The 23,597-nt window shown below is 33.4% G+C and overlaps 3 protein-coding genes across 3 annotated transcripts; 2 read left to right on the top strand and 1 right to left on the bottom strand.

Annotated features, from left to right (window-relative positions):
• Positions 1 to 6,563: 6,563 nt before the first annotated feature.
• LOC100780191 (ABC transporter G family member 14) lies at positions 6,564 to 9,806 on the top strand. The gene is made up of 5 exons (XM_003517057.4): positions 6,564 to 6,935; positions 7,084 to 7,876; positions 8,217 to 8,393; positions 8,504 to 8,691; positions 8,972 to 9,806. Exons 1-5 carry the CDS (start codon positions 6,759 to 6,761, stop codon positions 9,614 to 9,616), a joined length of 1,980 nt encoding a protein of 659 aa, XP_003517105.2. The 5' UTR covers positions 6,564 to 6,758; the 3' UTR covers positions 9,617 to 9,806.
• A 5,012-nt stretch (positions 9,807 to 14,818) lies between these two features.
• LOC100500135 (uncharacterized zinc finger CCHC domain-containing protein At4g19190) lies at positions 14,819 to 19,025 on the top strand. Its single transcript, XM_003517056.4, has 7 exons — positions 14,819 to 15,160; positions 15,238 to 15,300; positions 15,375 to 15,523; positions 15,645 to 15,761; positions 16,253 to 16,454; positions 17,553 to 17,670; positions 17,760 to 19,025. The coding sequence occupies exons 1-7, from the start codon at positions 14,948 to 14,950 to the stop codon at positions 18,713 to 18,715; spliced, it is 1,818 nt and encodes a 605-aa protein (XP_003517104.1). The 5' UTR covers positions 14,819 to 14,947; the 3' UTR covers positions 18,716 to 19,025.
• A 1,344-nt stretch (positions 19,026 to 20,369) lies between these two features.
• Positions 20,370 to 22,231, bottom strand: LOC100779127 (protein TRI1). The gene is made up of 2 exons (XM_003517055.4): positions 21,793 to 22,231; positions 20,370 to 20,718 (listed from the first exon to the last, which is right to left on the bottom strand). The coding sequence occupies exons 1-2, from the start codon at positions 22,063 to 22,065 to the stop codon at positions 20,593 to 20,595; spliced, it is 399 nt and encodes a 132-aa protein (XP_003517103.1). The 5' UTR covers positions 22,066 to 22,231; the 3' UTR covers positions 20,370 to 20,592.
• Between the last annotated feature and the right edge of the window lie 1,366 nt (positions 22,232 to 23,597).

Here is a 23,597-nt window from a genome sequence, read left to right as displayed (position 1 = left end):
GTAAAAGTATATATGTCATTTTATATATAAGATTGATCCCTTTTCTCTGTCTATCTATAATGTTATTGGTATCTCACTTCTAAAGATTTTAAATAATTTTATGAAAGTTTTTTTAGATACCTGATTTTTAAAATAGTAAAAGACTACTTCGCTTTTCTTCGATCGACTACTCCAATAGCCTAATTCTAACACTCAAAATGTATTTGAGGAGAAGGGAAAAGAAAATAAAATTACAGCACGTTTGTTTTCTGATTTTTAAAAAATATTTTATATTTAAAAATAAAAATAAAAACTTATTTGATAAGAGTAATTTTTTCAAACCTATTATCGAAATTAATGTCATTTTTTTTAGTTTTAGAACAAAATAAAAAAAAGCTAAGGCATCTCTAAATTGTTTTAGTTTTCTATTTAAGATTTTCTATCATTTATGTTTTTCTTACACTTTCAAGTTATATTTTTTCATTTCTATTTCCTAGAAATTAGATTTTAAAAAATAAAAATTGTCTTAAAAGATCATTTAAAAAATTAAAAAAACAAAAACACAATTAAATGCACCCTAAATCACTTTGTCTTAGTGTTGGAGTAGTATTTTTTAAATCAAATGTTTATGAGAAACAAACAACAACTTCATTTGAAAGAAAGAAAAAAAAAACTTTATTCGGGACACGAACATATATAATATGGTGAAATTTTCACCTTTAATGTGCATTTTTTTTATATATACAAAATTTAAACTCAATATCTTAATATTAAGAAAAATAAAATATATGCCACCTAAATTAACTAATTGTTCTGAATCAAGACATCCTAACCGGTGTAGGTAATTGATATCGGTTGCAAGCTTCGGCATTACGGAATCACAAGACTTCTAGATGCATCGAATAAACCTACATATGATACGGAGAGGTGGAACATCAAAATTAAAACGTTAGGTTTTGGTGCAAGAAAAAAAAAAGTTTGAAACAATATTATGGCATCCTAAAGAAAATGAAGAGTACAAGAGACTTTTTATACTGCTGCCTTTGGGGGGGGGGGGGTAGGATTTTTTCAATGATATTATGCTTAATTTTCCTCTTTTTTGTATAGAAAGATATGTTGCATGCATATAGAAATGGTATACTCTGGATATGATAGGATACAGTATTAAAAAATTTAAAGTATGAATGCATTAATATAATTTTGTAATATATAAAATTAGATTTTTATATAATTACTAAAACATGAAGAAATTTCTAAAGGAGGACAAATATATAAAATTCATGTTTCATTTAATTTTAAAATCAACTAACATTCGATGGGGGAAATTAGCAAATGTATTGAATCATATCAACTAATAATGTAACAAATAATATCAAGTAATAAAATGCAAGTATAACTATTGTTCTCATAAAAATTGGATTCAACTATCAATTCACAAAGTTATTACTATTTGGGCTTAGCCTTAAAATGAGGTTCATAGTTATTGAAAGAAGAACATGTCACAAAATAGAACAAAGTAAAATGAAATAGTAATAAAAATCTAGAGTTAATTAGCAAGGATAGAATATTATCAATCCTCACTTCAAGAAATCAAATCCCCTCTCCACTCAAATTTTAACCTTAAATTAATATCAAATGCACTAAATTATGTTAACTTCAACACCTTGGTAGCTAGCTTTTTTCTAATAACTAAATTAAGATGTCTATTTACTCTTGTTTCCTAATTGAAACAAGTATTACATTTAGGAACTTATAGTATCTCGTAATCATTATTTCATATCCCTAGGATAATAACTATGATGAATACCTTCAATCTAATCCAGTAACAAATTTCCAAGTGAATCTAACATTAATCCATGGTTGCACTTAATTGAAATGCATAAACTATAATTAGAATGCAATATATGGAATCCAAATTACAAGAAAGTCAAATTGAGATTCATCATTCCCTAAGAACTAATTACACATAATATATAGAAGAAAATAGAAAAAAAAAATTATAGGAGATAAGAAAAAAATCTATTAGAATAATATTACAAGTTGATTTTGATCAAAAAGTTCCAAGTCATGGTGTCGTAAGAGAAAAAGAAAAGCAGGAAAAGTTGTTGAAAATCTATATTTTAATTTAATTCATCTTTTTCTAGGCTTACTCATTGTTGTTAGTGCAGTCACACTTCACTTTGACATTGTCATGTGTTAGAAATACTAAAAATGTTATTTCTAAATGCTGCATGTGATAATAATGAGAGTCGAGTGTGCTAACATGCGACTAGTTGAAATGTCAATTAACTTCTTCTTGGGTTTGATTGTGCCTACACTTTCTAACGAGTGTTGTAAAACTAGAATGCATAACAGAATGCATTTTTCATTGTTTTTCTTCTAGCATGCTTCATATTCAAATTAGGTGTGCTAATGCTCTCTAAATCTCCTTCAAATCTCCACTTTAACCCTTCAAAATGTTCATGAAATCATAACAAAGAAAGGAGATATGAGAAATCATTACCTACATGAAAAAATTATCACAAACTATCACAAATATTTATACAACCACAAACTAAAATAAAATATTAAAATCCTTATAAATCCTAGTCCTATAATACTCGAAGTCACACAAATCACTTTGTAAATTAACTACAACTATAGTACAATATAACACTTATCATCATTAAACAAAGTTTCCTAATAAATATACATAAATCACACCTCAATAATTAAGGTTGATGTGATGTGAGGTTTTCCAGCACCCCCTCCACATATACCTATCAGACCAAGCGATACACGAACTACAAAAACGATGAAGACCTCCTCCATAAGCCATAGGCATCATATTAAAAAGGAGATATGCTTGCATAGTGTTACAAGGAATATTTTAACGATAGTCATATGTGACATTTACTCAGTGAATTGGTAAGAAAGGGAATGAACTTTAACACTTACCATAACTTACTCATTATATTGGTGTATCTGGGTCTGCTTATTAATTCATTGAACGTAACAATATGTCAAAAAAAGTTCATTGAACTTGACAATTGTTAACAAAACTCTGAAATTTAAATAATAACCATTAAAAATTAAGATATGTATAAGGTGTGTATTAAACCTTTTTTTTAAATTCTAATCAATCTAAATTTTCCATATCCTAGCTATGTGATTTATTATCTGTCTACGGAATTCAATTTGCATAGACTACATCATGGACCATTGAGTTAGTGAGAATCGTCATGTTTAATGCATGCACTTCTCTCATCTTAGAAGAGACATTCATGATGAAAAATAACATAATACAAACATTATAAAGTTATTATTATGCGAACATTTTCAACTCTTTTCCTGTCTATCATGGAATCTTCTCCGACATTGAAATGTGAGGCATGCTACACAGTAATTTCCCTGTATATTATGCATTTTGTTTACAAGTTAAAACAGAGAATCATATGGCCAAAATTGTTATGATGGTTTTCTGAAATTTGATTTCTGTTCCCCATAAAATCTGAGGGAAATATATATGTACATGAGAGTGTTCCATGGATATCAGTCCCCAGCGGTAGTCTTAATCAAAGTTATGGAATAAGCATAGTCATATGACACAGTAATGAACTAATTTATATCCATTATAAAACAAGATAATAATAGAATATCTTACATTAGAATGGACTTGCAATTTAATAAAACGCAGTTCTCTTTCCCCCTTCCAGACAAAGGTATTACTAGACCACTCATCTTATGAATCTTATCACTAATAATATAATCCCTCTAGTCCCTTGATGTAAAAGGAGGACATTCCATAAGGAAATTCATAAATATTCCACATTATATATGGTTCTTAAAATTTGGGTTCAAGAAGGTTCAAATTGATGGCTTGTGTGGTTTATGCTAAGGGCAGATATACCCCTGGAAATAAACAAGAGAATCCAGTAGTTATGAGATATAAATAAGAAAGTGAGAGGGAATGAATGGGAATATGTGAAAAAGCAAAGGGTCCTAGTGGGAAGAAAGGAGGGAAAACGGCCTTAATTATGCCTCTATATACATAATAAATTAATATACAAGTTGATGACAGAAAACACATATGCGCACTTAGTTTCAAGAAGCCAATGCTCCAAGTCTTCCACACTGAAAAGGTACCCTCCCACCGGACCCATTATGGATACCATTTATCTCAGTGCTCTCCCAAAAGAAAAAAATAAACTATTTTTATGGACAGAAATTGGAATCTGATTGATGGGTTCTACCTTTAATCATTCCTCTCTTATTCAGATTAAATAAAAACTATTAGATTAAAAGAGGAAAGGGGGGTGAATAGTAAAACACTTTGCTTATTAATTAGCACCTCTCTCACTTCCAATTCCCTTTGCCTTTTAACTCAACAAACACGAGTGATATGATAACAGGGAATGATATAATAAAAACAGTCATATCGAATTTCGGTGATACGAATGTTGAAAATAACAGTGCTATATAAAATCAATACCATGTTGCTATAGGGAATATAAGAATCACTTAGCTTTACAAAGTAATGCACCATTAGTTTCACCTTTACATTTACTACCATAAAAAAAAAAGTATAGACAAGTTTAATGACCAACGTTGTCTCTTGGTAAAATCCTCACGTACCCTTTTCCTGTTCTTCATTCTTTTGAATTTATTCTTGCTTCTTCTACTTCGAGGAATGTAAAGTTTTCACTGTGAGGCATCAAACTTTATCATCAACTTCTATTACATCACACACACATGAAATTGTATGTCTGATTTTCTTCTTTCTCCGATGGATGGCTATCACATGCAGAGTAAAGAGAGAAGAGAATATAACGCACTTTTGGTTGCATTTTGGAGGGTTCTTTTACTCACTGCTTGACCATAACTAACACCAAGCACATGGGGGAGACAAAATCATGTCGTTGTCCTCAAAACGTACTAAATGATAATAACAATAATAATAACAATGTAAATGAATTTTTTTTTAGAATGAAAACAACCAAATTTCTCATCCATTCATATTTTAAAAAGATGTTAAATTCCATGATTATTTGTAAGCGGTTGAGAAAAATGACAGACCAACCACAGATGTCAGGATCCTTATATAAAGATATTTCTTCTCTCTTCACTTCAATAGGTGGTAATAATGTACTGTCTCTTGTGCTTATGAGTTTGAGTTCTTCCTTAGATAGAAATCTTTTAATTTAAAGGGTAAGAAATAACAGAACAAGAAATAAAAATGCATGCAGAGAAATGTCATCAAACGTAATGTAGTTAGTTAATTAGGTTCTTGTTTTTCATATGTAAGACAAGAATGAGGGAAATCAATTGAAATTTCAGAGATCATTTGTAGCCTTTATAAATGGTTTTCACTTTTCACCTTTAGAGGACATATCAGTAATCGGATTCCAGAAAGATTTAGCATATTACAGGTATGAAGAGGCTTAACCAAAACACTTTTTTCCTTGAAAGACATCAGATATGGGTTTGGATCTTACTTCCAAAACTTGTTTAGACTCAAGTTTTAATAAATTTTTAAGACTTGGATCATGCTCATATAACAATGTTAAGTTTGTAAATTAGTTTGTTGAGAAGGGGACAGCATTTCCAAAGAAAAAGGAAGGGGATTGCCATAGATGTTAGAACTAAGAAGATTAAAAAAAAACTGTTGCATATGTATAAAGGACTATTCACCATTGTTTACTGCTTGTTCGATTGAATTTGTTTGGATGAAATTTTGTCCCTAGCTGAAATGGTGGAAGAGAGCCATCATGGTCACTCTATAGTAGCAGTAATGCTTTTCATTCTCACAACATAGTATACACAGTGCAATCATCTTGAAAAGGAAAATTAAAAAACGGTAGCGTAAAAAAAACCAAAGCATATCCAACAGATAGCTAAAAATCTCAAGGGTACTATCACAAAGCATTAAAGAGACCCACTTGCTTCAAAAATCATGAACTGGTACATAGATGTGAAACGAAATACTATCATTGTCACAAGAGGCAGTACTAGCATTGTATTTTTTTGGTTTTGCAGCAACAGGCACAGACATACAAATATCACGAGTATGACTCTATTGCATAAAATACGATAACAAAAGTTCATCTAGTATCACTAGAAAGCCAAAACGTGGCGAAGCAAATCTGTATTCACTTTTATGTTTCTGTGGCCGGATTTCTGTTTTTATTTTCTTGCTTCTGTGATTGTGGCTTGAATTTTGACCGGCACCACTTCATGGCCTAGAGTAAAATATTGATGTAAAATTCCAAGATGAAAAAAAATATTTGAACTTATGGAAGAAGTGGAGGGCCTCTTTGAGTTATTGTTTTTTTCGTCTGCATGTATTGCTCCTTGGATCAACTAACTACTATTAATATAAATTTTGTTTCTACCTCTGTGCCAATTTCAGTAAGGGTATATATATAATGAGAAAACAGTGATGATATTAATAAAGGTAAACCGTTAATAAAAAATTGTGTTAAAAATAGAAAAAGTGATCAAGAAGTGATCTTAAGCAACGGTTCACAATTTCTAAGTTTTTTTTGGTGAGCTTGGTCGTGATAGAATAATTTGAGATAAAAAGGTGGGATTCCACCATCCAGGGTGGCTTATATACGGCTTTGGCACACAGTGCACATCCTAGTCCTTGCTATATATTTATGTGCTGCTCCTAGCTACACATTGGAACATCAAGTTAAAAGGAACATCTTAACTTCTCTCTCAATCCTCATCACTCCCCTCCCTCTCCCCCCTCACAACTATTTTCACCAAAAGACTGAAAATCCCTCACTTCTTTAGTCATGCCACAGAACTGCATAGCACCAAAACCAGAATTCTGCAATAGTCATAACTCTGTGGAAGGTCCCCCAGAGATGACTGAGCCACATAACTCAACTGTCCTTTCCTATCCCATGCAAGCCAATGAACAACAACAACAACCTTTCCCAAAACTCATTATGTACCCCATAACTCTGAAGGTAATTCCCCATTCAAATAACAAGAGCTTCAATAATACTCATATCCTACACTTGCATTGATTCCATGTAGCAGTATCTGCATTCATTCATGAGATATATATATTTAGTTACTACTATCTTATCATATATGTTGTGTTTTGGATTGCAGTTTGAGGAGTTGGTTTACAAAGTTAAACTAGAGCAGAAAGGAGGGTGCTGGGGAAGTACATGGACTTGCAAGGAGAAGACCATACTGAATGGAATCACTGGTGTGGTGTGTCCAGGAGAAATACTAGCTATGTTGGGGCCATCAGGCAGTGGCAAAACCACACTTCTCACAGCACTCGGAGGCCGGCTCAACGGCAAACTATCCGGTAAGATCACGTACAACGGCCAACCTTTCTCCGGTGCCATGAAGAGAAGAACAGGTTTTGTGGCTCAGGATGATGTGCTATACCCTCACCTAACCGTCACCGAAACTCTAGTGTTCACTGCACTCCTAAGGCTTCCAAACACCTTGAAACGAGACGAAAAAGTTCAGCATGTTGAGAGAGTGATCACTGAGCTAGGATTGACTCGTTGCAGGAGCAGCATGATAGGAGGACCACTTTTTAGAGGAATATCAGGTGGAGAGAAAAAGAGAGTGAGCATAGGCCAAGAAATGCTCATCAACCCAAGCCTCTTGCTGCTAGATGAGCCTACTTCAGGCTTGGATTCCACCACAGCACAAAGGATCCTTAACACGATCAAACGCCTAGCTAGCGGCGGTAGAACCGTTGTCACAACTATTCACCAACCCTCTAGTAGGCTCTACTACATGTTTGATAAGGTGGTGTTGCTCTCTGAAGGCTGCCCCATCTATTATGGTCCTGCTTCAACTGCCTTGGACTATTTCTCATCTGTTGGCTTTTCCACATGTGTGACTGTCAATCCAGCTGATCTCTTGCTTGATCTTGCCAACGGTAATGGACAGTAATCATTTGTTTCCTTCTCTTTTTTTTACCAGTTATAGTTAAGAACTATAAAACCAATGGATTTCAAAAGTGGAAGCTGGGCACATACTTTTTCTTTTTATCATTGCTTAATTGGCTCCACTTTTTTTTTTTTATATAAAAAATATACTAATTGTTTGCTTGAGATTGAAATATACGATCTTGTTAGAGCTCTAAATTTTTATGACTTAAAATGAATTGACACCAGGTTCAAAACTCATTGTACATATTTGATATATGCATAATCCAAGTCTCAGATTCGGTATTATTTTGAAGAAAACAATACTAACAATGTCATGATGCATTGCAGGGATTGCCCCAGACTCCAAGCATGCAACTGAACAAAGTGAGGGACTGGAACAGGAGAGAAAGCAGGTTAGAGAATCTCTCATCTCTGCTTATGAGAAGAATATAGCTACAAGGCTGAAAGCTGAGGTTTGCAGCCTGGAAGCTAACAACTACAATATCACAAAAGATGCTTGTGCAAGTAGGTCCTCTATTCTCTCTTTTTTAAGAGAAAAACAATCACAAGAAAAAAGTTTCTCTCGATTATTAGTCTTAGTGGCCTGAAATATCTTTACTGATGAATTGATGCAGGAAATTCGATAAAGCCAGATCAATGGTGCACGAGCTGGTGGCATCAGTTCAAAGTACTATTACAAAGGGGAGTGAGGGAGCGAAGGTATGAAGCCTTCAACAGGCTGAGAATATTCCAAGTTGTAAGTGTCGCTTTTCTAGGTGGACTATTGTGGTGGCATACTCCAGAGTCACACATTGATGATCGGGTAAGTAAGAATTGCTTCAAGTTTATCTTTTCTAGTTGATGATATTGACAGCTAATAAATAACATAAACTAAAAAAAAGTTCTGGTAACATATATGATTAGGCCTTTAATTTGACTGAATTCCTTTTTATATTCATGTCAACATCACACCGTTTTCAAGTCCTGTGTTTCCTGAACTCCAAGAAGTCAAACTATGATTAATATTACTTGGCTGCATTTTTTTTGTAAACTATACCCCTCAAGAGGGACTAATATGGGGTTGAATTGTATGTGTAATGCAGGTTGCCTTGCTCTTTTTCTTTTCTGTTTTCTGGGGATTCTACCCTCTCTACAATGCAGTTTTCACATTCCCTCAAGAGAGGAGAATGCTGATCAAGGAACGGTCTTCGGGAATGTACCGCCTTTCTTCCTACTTTCTGGCTAGAACAATAGGAGACTTGCCTCTGGAGCTTGCACTACCAACTGCATTTGTCTTCATAATCTATTGGATGGGAGGGCTTAAACCTGATCCTATGACTTTTATCCTTTCACTTCTTGTGGTTCTTTACAGTGTTGTTGTCTCTCAAAGCCTTGGTTTAGCTTTTGGTGCTATTTTGATGGAGGTTAAACAGGCAACTACTCTAGCTTCTGTGACAACCCTTGTGTTTCTCATTGCTGGAGGGTACTATATACAACAGATTCCTCCATTCATAGTGTGGCTCAAGTACTTGAGCTATAGCTACTACTGTTACAAGCTGCTTTTAGGTGTCCAGTACAATGAAAATGACTATTATGAATGCTCAAAGGAGGAGCTGTGCAAAGTTGCAGACTTTCCTCCTATCAAATCAATGGGCTTGAATCATTTGTGGGTTGATGTGTGCATTATGGCCATGATGTTGGTGGGTTATCGACTTGTTGCTTATTTAGCACTGCATAGAGTTAGGTAGATCAAAATTATGGCGGAGCTCCCATACACAGCACGAGAACTTGGAAGAGTTTTTGCACAAGTCAACTGAGGAATAATGCTAGAATAGTAGACTTATGATGGAACTCATGTAATGAAACTTTTCAACTCTCCCTGACTGAGTTGGATGTACAAGACTTATTTTTAATAGATTTAGAGAATACTAACTCTAAGTTTCTACTTCAACATAAATTCAACTGCCTGAACTCAAGGGACATATGCTTAAGCTACATGTTAAAAGCAAGAAAAATAAAATTTTGCTTTCTAATCAGCATAAAAGATCAAAGATAGTGACTGGACGTTTAAAGCTAAATGCTCAGAACCATTTTTTATCCCGCAAACACAGTTAAGTATCATTTTCAGGCTTTTGAAAGCACAAGTCTGCTGTTTTATTTCTCCCTAAAGAATTTGAATTTAATTTCTAGATACTGACAGTGTAAAAAAAAAATTACGGTCAACCAAATCATCGTTGACATGACTTTAAAGATAGTTATTATAAAAGTCAACACATTTTTTATACATGATAGTTTGTGATTAGATGATAATGTAAACCCTTTAAAATAGTGCTTACACATTTTACTCTTTTTCTAATTGAGTGGAAATTATCAGAGCTTTTGTTGAATTTTTCACTCTAAAAGTATGGCGCTTTAGAATGCCAGGAAGAATTAGCATACCATTAAAAATTGATCCAACCAACCAACTAACCAAGTGATATTCATAATCCAATGATGTATAAATGATGGCATAATTGAAAACAAAATGATAATGAAGATTAAGCCTAGTTAATGCACATCAAAATCAGCTTGTTAAAATAATTGAAAGTGGACGGATGGCAATGTGTTGTGACTAGTGAGTACCAAGAAGACTATTAAAATCAGGTTGATACTTCATGTAAATAAAAAGTGACACCTAAAAGATACGTGTCACAGTCTACTTCGGCATAGTGCATCATGCACTCTAATGACTTTGAAGTTGGACATAGAGAAGGACTAATTCTGCTTAAAATAGTAACAACTAAAACCGGTAGATTGTAGGGTAGATGATCTCTCAATCGTCTTGTCACTCAATTAGTAGTTAAATTTGAAGAAGGAAAGTAAAAAATGTATTATAAACTAAAAGGTATTGCACAGATGATTATAACTTAAGTAATCAAAGTCAGGCTTTCCATGATGGTTTAATAAATCAACAAAGTTAAGAAAGTGAATATTTTGCAGCATAGAAAATGTTATCACTATGCTTACGTCCAGAAGCAAAAAGGATTCATTATTACTTGCCATCCACGACCCAAAAAACTATATATTAATGGAAGCCTAGCAATAGAAATAGCAAAGCAACAGTAAAATCTGATAACTTTGTGGTCCAATTTGGCCTCCACCTAACTCAAGCAACAGAAGTGAAAGGTTCCAATCATGCCTAGGCATTTTCTGATCACCAACCAAATCCCTTAATGCAGGCATTATGTGTAATTGTCAAGTACCTGTGATTGAACAGATGCAAGAATTCTTCCTTCTCCCACTCTAACTCCAAAAAGAAAGGCACATGAAAATATAATGGAAGTTCTATTCCTAGGTAAATCTCGTTGTTAGTTAGATGTTACGCCAAATTTACCTTTTCATCTCCATTATTGTGTACCTATGTGTAGGTACTTCTGAGAATCACTCTTTATTTGCTTTTCCTATTTTGTGTAAAAGCATGCCCATGTGCAGCGCATCAAAGTAAAATCATTGCATTTATAAATTACAGGGTTACAACATGTGCTTTAAAACATCCCGTTATTTTGAACATAATCATAATCCACAGTGGATTCAGTTTAAATATTATACAAACCCCAAGTTACAAATTCAAAACAACCAAAAGAATTTTATACTTCCTGGAAGATGAGGTCCAAGAGATGCTGTACAATGTCACTGACCTCAGCTCAGTATACAAAATTTAAAAAGGAGTCATGGATGAAGAATATGCTGTTTATTTTCCAACATTACTAACTAGTTACCTACCAAGAATAAACAAAATTGCGGAATGTAACTTATCCACGGAAGAATCATGATATCGTCAAAAGATGTCGTTTAACTTGCATTCAGTTAATCATGATACTAAACAAGAAATTGGTCAAAAATCAAATAAGATTCGAAATTTGGCTTAGGTACCAGGTACCACCAAAGTTAAGCAATGTTTCCAAGTTGCTGAAATCCAATAAGAACCCATCCAATTCAACGTTTTATGTGTGAGTGGGACCTCAGAAAGGCTTCATTCTGAGACAGAGAAGTCAAAATGAGCGATGCTATCTATGGTTACAGGACATTGCACATATCCAAAGTGTTGGTTACCATAACCGAAAGTTTCAAGAAATTACAACTACAAAGAATAAACAAAATTAAGGAATGTAACTTTTATCCTCGGAAGAATCATGATATCATCAAGAGATGTTGAGTAGCAATCTAGCATTCAGTTAATCATGATACTAAACAAGAAATTGGTCAAAAGTAACCAACAAAGATTCGGTAGTTAGCTTAGGAACCAGATGCCACCAGAGTCTGCAATCCAATGAGAAACAATTCAATTCAAACATTTACATGTGAGTGGGACCTCAGAAGGGCTTCATCTTGAGATTGAAGTCAATTGAGTGATTCTACTTATGTTTGCAGCAAATTGCACATATCCAAAAACACAACCGAAAGTTAAAGAAATTGACATTTGAGCCAAAGAGTTGTTTGGGTATAATATATGAAATATGTCATGCATAAAGCTTAATTTTAGCACGCATAAATATGCATACACTTATCACATATTCACATATAAAGTAAAAGGTCTATATGCATTGAATTCGAATCTTTTTCTGTAGAAAAAATTACCAGAAATTACACTGAAGGCAAACTGAACAAAGACATAGGACATTTAGGCTCCAAAAAAGTGCAACACCTTAACCAAGGGTATATATGGAAAACTCAGCCTAATTAAGAATAAAATGAGGAATAAAACAGAATACATGTTTCTGTTTGTTTTCCTCTAAATGGATAACATAGATACAACAAGGTTTCAACTGTCACTCCCTAAAGGCTAAAGCATTATTCACCATCCTCGAGAAAAATTAATTATATGCAGACAAATCTAAGTGGTCTTTTGGTTGACTTATTAATTGTCATGTTAGTTACTCACAATAATAAAACTAGTCAACTAATGTAGTAGTAGTATTCACAGTAAATAATCTTTTTTACCGACAAGGTTGTCAAATAATCTAGAAAATGTTTTTCCTACTCTTATAGCATCTCATCTTAAAACTGCATTCATCATACTCAAGAAAAGTTAATGCGTGCAGTTTTTGCATTAAAAAAAAAAAAAAGTCATTGCATGCCGAGAAATTCAAGTTTTCTATTAGCCAGATCGAAGACATTATGAATAAACTTTTCCGTAAATTTTTATTTGCGAAGAAAATAAAATAAATTAAATTTCTCTTGTAAGATAAAATTAATACATACTCCTACGTCTTATTCTTTTTAGAAAATATTTCACTCAATTGTTCATAAATTGAAATGTATAAATTAATCCTAATCACTTGAGACTTTTTTTATTGAGATTAATCTTAGCCCAATCTTGAGCCGAAATTTTATTGAGGTGAATTTTAATGATTTAATCATACTTGAAACCTGTTGTTGATGTATTAATTCAGTCTTTCAACCAGCTGTTAAAAAAAATAGTATTGAAATCCATGTACTACACGGATTTAAAAAAAAAATAGTAAAAGAATAAATAATAAATTGAATGATTAAATAAAATAAATAAATAAATAAATTCAAAAAACTGTCCCACCAATAGATAATATGACTAGACAATTTTAATAATACTATTGACTATTGATTTAACTAAGGCCTCTGTCGAACCAATTTAATTTTAAAACAACGTTTTAATGGCCCAGTCTTGGAGTGGACCATATTGAGCTTTGGGGGCTGTTGCTACGCGCACCCAGTACAATTACTGGTACACCTAGTAAAATAATAAAATTCCATTTTCACCCTTCCTTAAAATTGATACGGATTGATCAAATCCTTTCTATTTTAGCGGTTTTGCTGGGTGTATCAGTAATTATACTGAGTGCGCCTAACAGCAGCCACCTTTGGGTAATATTTGGTCAAGCCCTTTCTATTTTACATTTGTTTATCTCTTCGTGCTCCCATTTTCCTAAATAAATAAAATATTCAAAATAGTTTACTCTTTCCTCTTCTCCTCAGCTTCCCCATCCTAGTTTTTCCTCTCACAAACACTCCCTTGCTCTTTTCCTCCCAATTTTATACCCTCTTAATTATCTTAAAACTCATACAAATAAGTTTTTATTGATAGAAAATATACAATTTTCTACACTGAACTTACATAACATTACAAGACTATTAATTTTTTTACTAACAAGATAAATATTTTTTGACAAAAAAACCATTTAGTAATAGTGTAAACATATTTTACAATATTATCTAATCATAAATCATTATGTATAGTTAATGTGTTGATTTTTATAAAATTATTTTAGAAATTATATCAATAATGATTTGTGATTGAAAGATAATATGAAACAATTTTATATTGTTAGTGTATTATCATTAAATTTTATATATTTTTCTAAAAAAACTAGATATGTATTTAACATAATAAAAAAATAGATAATATATTTTTTAAGAAAATTACACAAACATGTTATTTTATTGTTTAGTTATTTCTAAGTCTAAATACTTTTATCAAATTTTCAATAAGATCTTAATATCTACATAAGTTGAAACTCTAAAAAAAAAACATGTTATTTATAACACATCCCAAAAACATCTATATGTACCTCTAATTAGGTGTTTATGATTAACATTTCATAATAACAATTAGATAAGATGACTTATTTAAAAAAAATTAAAATTCAAAAATCCAATTAAAACAAATAAAGTTTAGAAACGTAATTGAAATCTGATAAAAGTATACAAACTCGTAGATCAATTTAACCTAATTTATTTTTTAAAAAAATAAGAATGAAATTAATTACATCTAAAGTTCTAATATTTCTTCTCTAGACTAAAAACTAGTATTTTTCAATATTTCACAATAAATTTATATTCAACTATTGACTTAAAAACCAACTTTAAATTAATATATATATATATATATATATATATATATATATATATATATATATATATATATTATTGATCTTTCTGCATTGAAAATTTTGATTTGTGAGATTTTACAGTACTTTGAAACATACATTTTAATCTGTTTAGGAGATAAACGGCGGTGGAGCAAGAGAGAGCAAGAGAGAGAGAGAAGGTTTGGAAGAATCGCGATGGAGGGTGAGGAAGGAGGAGGCATAAGGCTGAGCAAGCGAATCGCAAACGGAGAGGTTGACTACAAGACGAAATCCGGCACCGCCTGGAGCCACTCCTATCTCAACCAGAAGCCATGGCACCCTCTTTCTTACCCCAACCAACGCCGCAAGTGGATCGCCGAACAGACCCACGCCAATCGCCAACGCCGCACCGAAGAGGTTTCTCGCGAGGTACACCTTCTTCTCTCTTCCTTCCTTAACAACAATTCATCTTCTAATCCCTCTCTCTTTGCGTCTTATAATTGCAGTTCGCTCAGGAGCAAGAGTTCTTTCGCCAAACCGCTCTCATCTCCAAAAAAGAGAAGGAAAAGGTCCGAATCGCATCCTCTCTCTCTCTCTGCGTCTTCCCTCGTTTCATGAATTTTGAAATTAGGGTTTTGTGTAGGTGGAGCTCATGCAAGCTGTTAGTTTCATGTACGTTCGTCCTCCGGGCTACAACGCCGAGAGTGCCAAAGCTGCTGAAATGAACGACGAGAAGAAAAAAGAGGACATGAGCAAGGGGCTTAGTGCTGATGAGGGACCTTCCTCTTCCATGTACCTCCTTCATCATAATTTTTGTATATCAACAATAACAATAACGAAACTTATCTGTTATTGCTTACTAGTTTTCAGTTCTTGTGTGATTGAATATGTTTGTTTATTGCTTGTCTCCTAGGCCGCCGCAGAGTTCCTCGCATTTGAATGAAGAGAAGAAGAAACCGAGGCCCAAGGATGTTTTCGGGCGGCCTCTTCCGACTGAGGAGGAATTCGAAGTTCTTAAAAATGCGCCTAGGTATGTCGATTGGTGTTATTTTGTTTGGTTTGTGTTTATATTAATGTCCGACTTGTGTGTATTCTCAAGCTATCGAATGACGTGCTTGCTTATACTCTCCCAATGATGGCAGCCTTTGGTGTCAAGAGATGAATGTGCTGTGTGGTATTCAAAAGCTATCTAATGATGTCCTGTTTTTCAATTTTGGTTGGATTGCTTGGTATTGTAAGAAGCAGAATTAATTGTACTAGAGTCTAGGTCTACGACTATAGATTTTTTGCAGCACATTGAGATTACTTTTGATTGTGTTGTCTCTGTTATGAGCTAAATACAAGCATATAGCAAACAGATCTCTGTGAGAAACTGAAGTTCTTTATCATTGACTCAAATTGGATAACTGGCTGGAAATTTCGACATGGAAATGTATTTTTCAAGTTTAATTGCTGATGTGAGACCCCATGAACTTCTGTAAACCTATTTAATTGTACTTTTAGTAACCGAATGGTTTTTAGGCTGGAAACAGGAGCTCCTGCCAGGGTGAAACCTTTTGGAATTGAAGTCCGTAATGTAAAATGCTTAAGATGTGGGAACTATGGTCACCAAAGTGGTGATCGTGAGTGTCCCTTGAAGGATGCTATAATGCCTAATGAGGAAAGCAGATTGAAAAGAGATGATCCATTGAATGCTATCCTTGCCCACACGGATCCTACTGAGGTCAGTTGCTCATTTAGTTGAACCATTGTTTCGGAAATTTACAACTTAGTCTTTGACTTTGTACGTCAGTAGAGTTTAGTTTCATTTTTTGTTGACAAGTTAACTAATTTGAACATAGATGTTCTAGGTATTCTTTTATTTCTTCACTCTTCTATTAAATAACTAATACATTTTTCTCCAAGTCAGTTACACTGTTTGAAGCTACAGAATTGCAATATACTTATCATAACTTGCTTATAAAAAGAATATAACTCATGTCACGGTGAGATGGCTTACTTGTGATCACAAACTGATGTTCACAAATGTTGAGAATTACATTTATTACATTTGCTAAAATGCCATTTATGCCTATCTTACTTTAATCTCAATCCCAGTCTCTAATTAGTTCAAGATCTCTGTGGCATAAATTCACTTGCTGCCAATTGTTGAATATGTGATAATTTAAGCAAGCAATTCAGAATTTAAATTTGGTAATTTGGTATCCTGCTGTTTCTAATTATATATTTTCGTACTATTCAAGGGATAATTCTTCCTATACATCACACTACACTATCCATAGTCCATTCATTTCGATTACTTCATTAATAGATTCTTGCCCCATCATTTACAAGCTATGCCCAATCTCTGATGAGAGTGGATTTGGGTTAGCTTGTTTTACTTTTGCCATAGCTGAAAATGAAAATGTTGTAGAGAGAGATTTTACCGGGAAAGCTTTTTTTAAGTGAAATAATCAAAACCGAATATGCAGATATTTGGATGAAAAGGCTAGTTAAGAACTTGGGAAAAACTACCTCTTACAGATGAAGGGGAGAAAATGTGAATTCAGGAAGATTTTGAAAATTCAACCTTAGCTGGACAATTTTAGATTGCCTAATGAGAAAATTCAACAAATTGAGTGCAGTAAAGAACAATTTTAGACAATTTTATCATACATCCTGCCAATGTTCTTTACTGCACTCAATTTGTTGTTGGGAACTGCATTTTTGTGTCATTCAAATTATAGTCTTGATGCCAATGAAGATGTGTATTACTTTGTTTTTGCTAAAAAGATGATATAATATTGACATGTTTTATGGTGTTGTTCGGCAAATGATGCAGCCCCTAAAATGGGAGCTCAAGCAAAGGCCTGGAATCAGTCCTCCTCGAGGAGGGTTCAAACCAGATGATCCAAACCAGCAGATAGTTGCTGAGGATGACATATTTGATGAGTATGGAGGTATCTACTAGCAGCTCTAATTTTTTAAGTTATGCCTTTAACTGTTGCATGTTTATCCAAGGCAATCATAATTATTGCCTATTTTTCAGGTTTTCTTAGTATGGATAATATCCCCGAGTTATTAACCAACTTTTCTAAGAAACCAAAGAAGTCCAAAAAGAGCAAGCACAAAAAGCAGCTACAATTAAATTCAGATAGTGAAGCATCATCGGATGATGGAGAGAGGAGGTCTAAGAAAAAAAAGGTTAAGGTAAACAAAAAGAAGCGAGATCGTGCTAGGTCAAGTTCATCAGAAACTTCAGTCTCTGTAGAAGGTCATGGAAAGAGCAGACACAAGAGTTCCCATTCTTCAGAAGATTCAGACAGTTACTGGAATGATCGAAGTAGGACTAAACGAGAGCGTTCCTTTTCATCCAAAGGTTCTGACCATTCTAGGCATGGTAGGAGTAAACATAACAGAAGAAAGCATGTTTATTCATCTGAAGATTCTGACAGTCAGAGGGATGATCAAAGTAGAAAGAATATACAAAAGCATAAGAGCAAAGATAGCAAAAAAAGACATTCATATTCATATGAGAATTCTGGTCCTGCCCGTGATCATGCTGATAACAAGAGCAGGGATGCACTTTCTTATTCATCTGATGATTCTAATCATCAAAGACAACCCAAGGTTAAGAGGAGCAGCCTGAAGCACTCATCAACTGCCCATTGTGATTCTCAAAAGCATGACAGAAATTATGGTTTTGATCGCTACCAAGGAGATCAGAGCAGAGCTGTGTCTGAAGATTCTGATGTCCACAAGGATGATCTAAATAGAAGAATGAAACAAAAGTATCGCCATACACCCAAGGGTTCTGAGCATCCTGAAAGTGATATGGATAAACAGAACAGAAAAAAGCAGTGTTATTCATTGAAGGATTCTAGTGCTGCTGATGGATATCATAGAAGTGAAAAAAGTAGATATTATGAGCATTCTTATTCATCTGATTATTCTGATCATCGTGAGAAACATCATAAGTCAAGAAGGAGCAGCTACAAGTATTGAATAGTTCATTGCAACTGTCAAGCATCACAGAAATTATTATAGAAGGCGGAGTAGATCTTCGTAAGGGATGCCAAAATAGAAAACACCAATGTCATCGTTTTGGCCAGTGTGTCCATATGTCTATTAAGTTGTTTAATGTATTAAAGAAGAAGTGTAAACATTTCATTAAAAAAGAGGAAGTAAAAATTAGTGCACCATGAAGTCGTTGTATTATTTGTGTTGTTTTCCACATTGCCTTCGTGTAAAAGAGTTGGCATACCCTTTTTTATTTATTTCCTCCTTTTAATAAAGGATTTTCTTTTTTTGCTCCTATGAGATTTTTTAGATTAAGTTCTTTTAAAGTTTAGTATAAGTAAACAATTCCAATCGTTAATAAGAAAACTAAAAATTGTAATAATGGTTGCAACTCTCGTTGCTGCACCACACCAAAACCAACTTGCTATGTCAATGTTACCATCCATTTTTTCCTCTACATGTTTATAAGTCCATATACTTTATATTGAAAATCAAGGGATGGTGGCCAAATTACAAGATGAATGAAATTTTAGAAGAAAAAATAGATATATAACGAGTAAATAGTGTATGTAGTGTAAATGATTTTTACAACGTCCATCGAACAACAAATGTATCTTTGTATAATTTATGAACATGTTCTTTACTTTTCATTACTTAAGAACTTAATCCAGATTTTTTTTCACTCTTAATTAAAGCATTTTTTTCACCCTTATAAATTACTGAATTCAAACATGTTTAAACTCAATCAATTTATGTTTTCATTTTCTTTTTATTTAATTTAATTTTTTTAGTTTTAATTTAGGCTTTAATTTGTCATTTTTTAATTTAGGCTTAAGCTATTTTTTTATCCTCATTCTTGTAAGTACATGGTGAAGATAACTACAAATAACAGCTGGTTAATGATGGTAAGTGATTTTATGGTCATTGTTATAATTGAAAAGCTTATTATCATACAAATAATTTTTCCTTCTTGTTTTTTTCAAACCTCCTCCATAATATACTAAATATAAACCTCTCAAAAAATATTCAAATCGTAGTTGGCCAAATTAATAGAAACCACCCTCTTATACTAAACTAAACTCCCATTGACTAACATAATATATAAGGCTCTGTAATAATGTTAAATTAGAAAATGCTCACAAACTAAGTTAGAATAAAGGGCATTAAGCCCTTATTTCACAAGACTAAAAATAATGCAATGAAATAGCCTAATGCAACACAGAACGAGAGAATGACAATTCAGTTCCTTTTCCTTTAATAGTTTATCTTACTTCTCAATTTCTGATAAAGAATGGTGAATGTAAAAAAAAAAAAAAAAAAATGAATCTTGTACTCATGTAATTTTTATGGGTGATATGGAATCACATTTGTTCATTCATGAATAGCAAGATTCAAAGTCATATTAGATTCATGTGATGCAAACTTGAGGCTAGTGAAATTATGTGCCTGTTTGGTTGAGCATTCAGTGTTGTGAACATGCGTCGACTCTGAAACAAAAGTTTCTTCATCATTTTAAAAAAATTTACGTTGATTTGTTGGAAAACGCATATCCTTGACTCAATCCAAACACGCTACGTATCAAATTGTGTAATGTCAAATCACGAATAGCTGAATAACTATGGTGATGAACGCATAGGGCTTGGAAATATCATGCATATATACTAAAACCCCAACAATGTGAAACAAGACAGTGGAACAAATAACACCACCTTAAAAAAATAAAAATAAAAAAACTAAGTCTGATACAACAAATTTCCATGTTTCTTAGCGGTTGGTCACAGACCATGTACTTGAAGACAAAATGACCTATTTAATGTACTAGAACCAGTTACCATCAGTAACAGTACCATCAAAGCAAAATATCAGACTGATTTCACAAAATGGTTAGACAGCAATTTAGCAATCTCTGTGAACCCAACCTTATCTTTCCCCTCAAAAATGGTCTTCAGCTTCTCATCACAAAAGATCTCCTTCTTATTTGCTGGATTCTGCAAAATAGTTCTGTCATGCCATTGTAAAGACAACCAACAATGAAAAGACACGAATGACAGACAAGATAAAAAAAGGTTCCATGATACAAAATAAATTATCCTACTTCTATAACTAATGCCATGAAAGCTTCCACTTAGTTATTGACAGGAAAAAAAAATGAGAAAACATACAGCAGGAAAATCTCAGCACAAAAGAAAAGGCCAACAATGATCAAGATTGCTATCAGCAGCTCAGAATTGAACTAAAGAAGCAGGAATCTCAAAGACAGGAAAACACGGAGACACTCCAGAAACCAGCTCATAAATAATCTATCCCCCTTCCAAAAATCATATTATCATTGCATAATAACTATCTTAATAAAACAAGTAAATATCTACTTTAGTCCCTGTAATTAGTCTTACTTTAGTCCTTGAATTTACAAAATTCTCACTTTCGTCCATGACTTTGCAAATCATCATTCCGTTTAACTCAAGTGAAAAAGGGCTAAAATGTTTTCCAACACTAAACCCTTACATTTTCAAGGACTAGAACATGGATTTCTCACATAATCAGTGTGTTTGGTTTTGCTTCACGTTAGAAAAATCGATTGAAATTTTCACATTAACAGCAAAGCAACAAAATATAGCTTTCACTTTTTCACATATTTACAAACATTCAGTTGTTTCAACTCAAAACCAAACACACATCACAGCTACGACCTAAACTGCAAAACGCTAAATCATTACATAAATAGCAGTTCTTACACTACACTTACTACACTAATTATATGAAACAGAGATAGCGTTCAACATTGCAGACAGAGAAGCACAAAACCAAACGAATAGCCTCATTCTGCAACAATACTACTAAAACCCAACTTAACAAGCACAAACACATAATAAGCAAAACACAATATAGTAGTAAAACCACAAACGATGACACAACACATAATAAGCACGAAAACAATCTCATCCCAAACACGTTTTTCTTTAGGGTGAAAAGTAACTCTACCGATAAGTTAAAAAAAAAAAGATGAAAATGCGAAGATTGCAAAGAGAGACAACAACATTGCGCGAAAGCGGAAACAAGACCTGAAGATTCTGCAGCTTGATGTAGGCCCAGACTTTCTTGACGGCTTCGGTTCGGGACACTTGAGGAGCGCCGAGGAAGTCTCCGAGCTCGGAAGACACCGGAACCACCTTCTGTATGCCGGAGTTGGTGGTCCTGGGCGCGGCCGTCTTCTTCACAGCGGCTTTCGCAGCGGCTCCGCTGGACGGAGCGGGTTTCTTCTTCGCCGCGCTCTTCGCCGCCGCCGCCATGAACGCTCTGCCGGCGATTGCCCCGAAAACCCTAGCTGGTGCCATGATCGTTCCGCTAAAACCCTATTTCGTTTTCTGATTCCAAAAAACCCTAGAGGGTGAGCGAGTGAGCGAATGAGTATGAGAGCGTGAGAGTGAGAGGGTTGAGTTGAGGCATTTGGCCTTGGGTTCCCTCGCTCCTCGATGATCCCACAGTACTTTTCTATTATTTAGAGCAACTTTACTAAAAGATTCTAAAATCTTATATCATTTTTTTATTCCACAATGTAATATAGGATTAAAGTTTTTTTTTTTTAGTCAATCTTATTTTAGACTTTAAATAAATTTTAATATGTTTCACATGAATCTCATTTTTAAATATTTTATTTAAATAATTAAATATAATTAATTAAATAATTAAATTTAATTGATTAAATATGTAAGAAAAAATTATAAATATTAAAAAATAAAAAGATAGCATAAATTTAATTTTTATTTATGACTAAATATCAAATAAATAAAAAATATATAAATTCGATAATGAAAAATGTAACACATTAATGTTAAAGAAAAATTAAATTTCATTATTCTTATAACTGTAATGCTTTCAAATATGTTTTATCAAGTCTGCTTAAAGTTGTTGATGAATTTTTCATATATGCATAACCTGCCTTATTTGTAAGTATGTAGCAAAGTAACCAAAAATATCATAAGATACTTCAACATTTGAAATGTAATGTTATTGTCAACATGATCATAATCAACATCGATATTACCATTCAATGTATATCTTCATCTACAACAATCATGTTATACAATATAATGCATGTCATCATTATATCCTTCATTGTATCCATGTTCCAAGCACGCGATGGACCACATATAATTATAAATCGAGATTTGAGCACACTAAATGTTTGTTCCACATCCTTTCTCACTACTTCTTGACATTTTGCAAATAATTTTCTTCTAGGACCTTGTGACATTGGTATGGTCTACACAAATGTGACCCAATCAGGATAAATACCATCTACAATATAGTACTCCATATTATATGGAGTTCCATTAAATGTAAATCGTCCCGGAGAAACTCGACCTTGCAAAACATCGTCAATCACAGATGATTGATTTAACACATTAATGTCATTATTTGAACCTGCAACTCCAAAATATGCATGTCAAATCCACAAGTCTTGTGAAGCAACGACTTCAAGTATTATTGTGGATTTGCGATGATCACCTCTACGATAATGGCTCTGTCATGCAAATGGACAATTTTTCCACTCTTAATGCATGCAATCAATTAGAACCTAACACATCTAGAAATCCTTGTGCATCTTGAATTTGTAGTAGGCAATTGATGTCATTCTTGTTGGGTCTTTTCAAGTACTCTTGTCCAAATATCTCATTGACACCCCTTACAAATTTTTGTAGCATTGAGTTACAGTGCATTCGTCAATTCTAACATACTCATCCACACAATTGATAGATGATCTGTATGCCAATATATGAATAGTTGCAATGCACTTTTGCAATGGCAAGAGACCTATTCTGCCAACAACACCAAGTCTCATTTGGAAATATTCATCATGATTAAA

The sequence above is a fragment of the Glycine max genome, chromosome 1 (genome assembly GCF_000004515.6).
Source record: "Glycine max cultivar Williams 82 chromosome 1, Glycine_max_v4.0, whole genome shotgun sequence".
NCBI classification, from domain to species: Eukaryota; Viridiplantae; Streptophyta; class Magnoliopsida; order Fabales; family Fabaceae; genus Glycine; species Glycine max.
The sequence above is the reverse complement of the archived record's forward strand: the minus strand, read 5'-3'. Positions and strand labels throughout refer to the sequence as shown.

Coding starts and splice junctions, on each gene's coding strand:
- LOC100780191 (XM_003517057.4), top strand. CDS start 6,759: ATGCCACAGAACTGCATAGCACCAAAACCAGAATTCTGCAATAGTCAT. Junction 7,877..8,216: donor CTTGCTTGATCTTGCCAACG/GTAATGGACAGT, acceptor GATGCATTGCAG/GGATTGCCCCAGACTCCAAG. Junction 8,692..8,971: donor AGTCACACATTGATGATCGG/GTAAGTAAGAAT, acceptor TGTGTAATGCAG/GTTGCCTTGCTCTTTTTCTT.
- LOC100500135 (XM_003517056.4), top strand. CDS start 14,948: ATGGAGGGTGAGGAAGGAGGAGGCATAAGGCTGAGCAAGCGAATCGCA. Junction 15,161..15,237: donor CCGAAGAGGTTTCTCGCGAG/GTACACCTTCTT, acceptor TTATAATTGCAG/TTCGCTCAGGAGCAAGAGTT. Junction 15,301..15,374: donor CCAAAAAAGAGAAGGAAAAG/GTCCGAATCGCA, acceptor GGTTTTGTGTAG/GTGGAGCTCATGCAAGCTGT.
- LOC100779127 (XM_003517055.4), bottom strand. CDS start 22,065: ATGGCACCAGCTAGGGTTTTCGGGGCAATCGCCGGCAGAGCGTTCATG. Junction 20,719..21,792: donor TCAAGCTGCAGAATCTTCAG/GTCTTGTTTCCG, acceptor ACTATTTTGCAG/AATCCAGCAAATAAGAAGGA.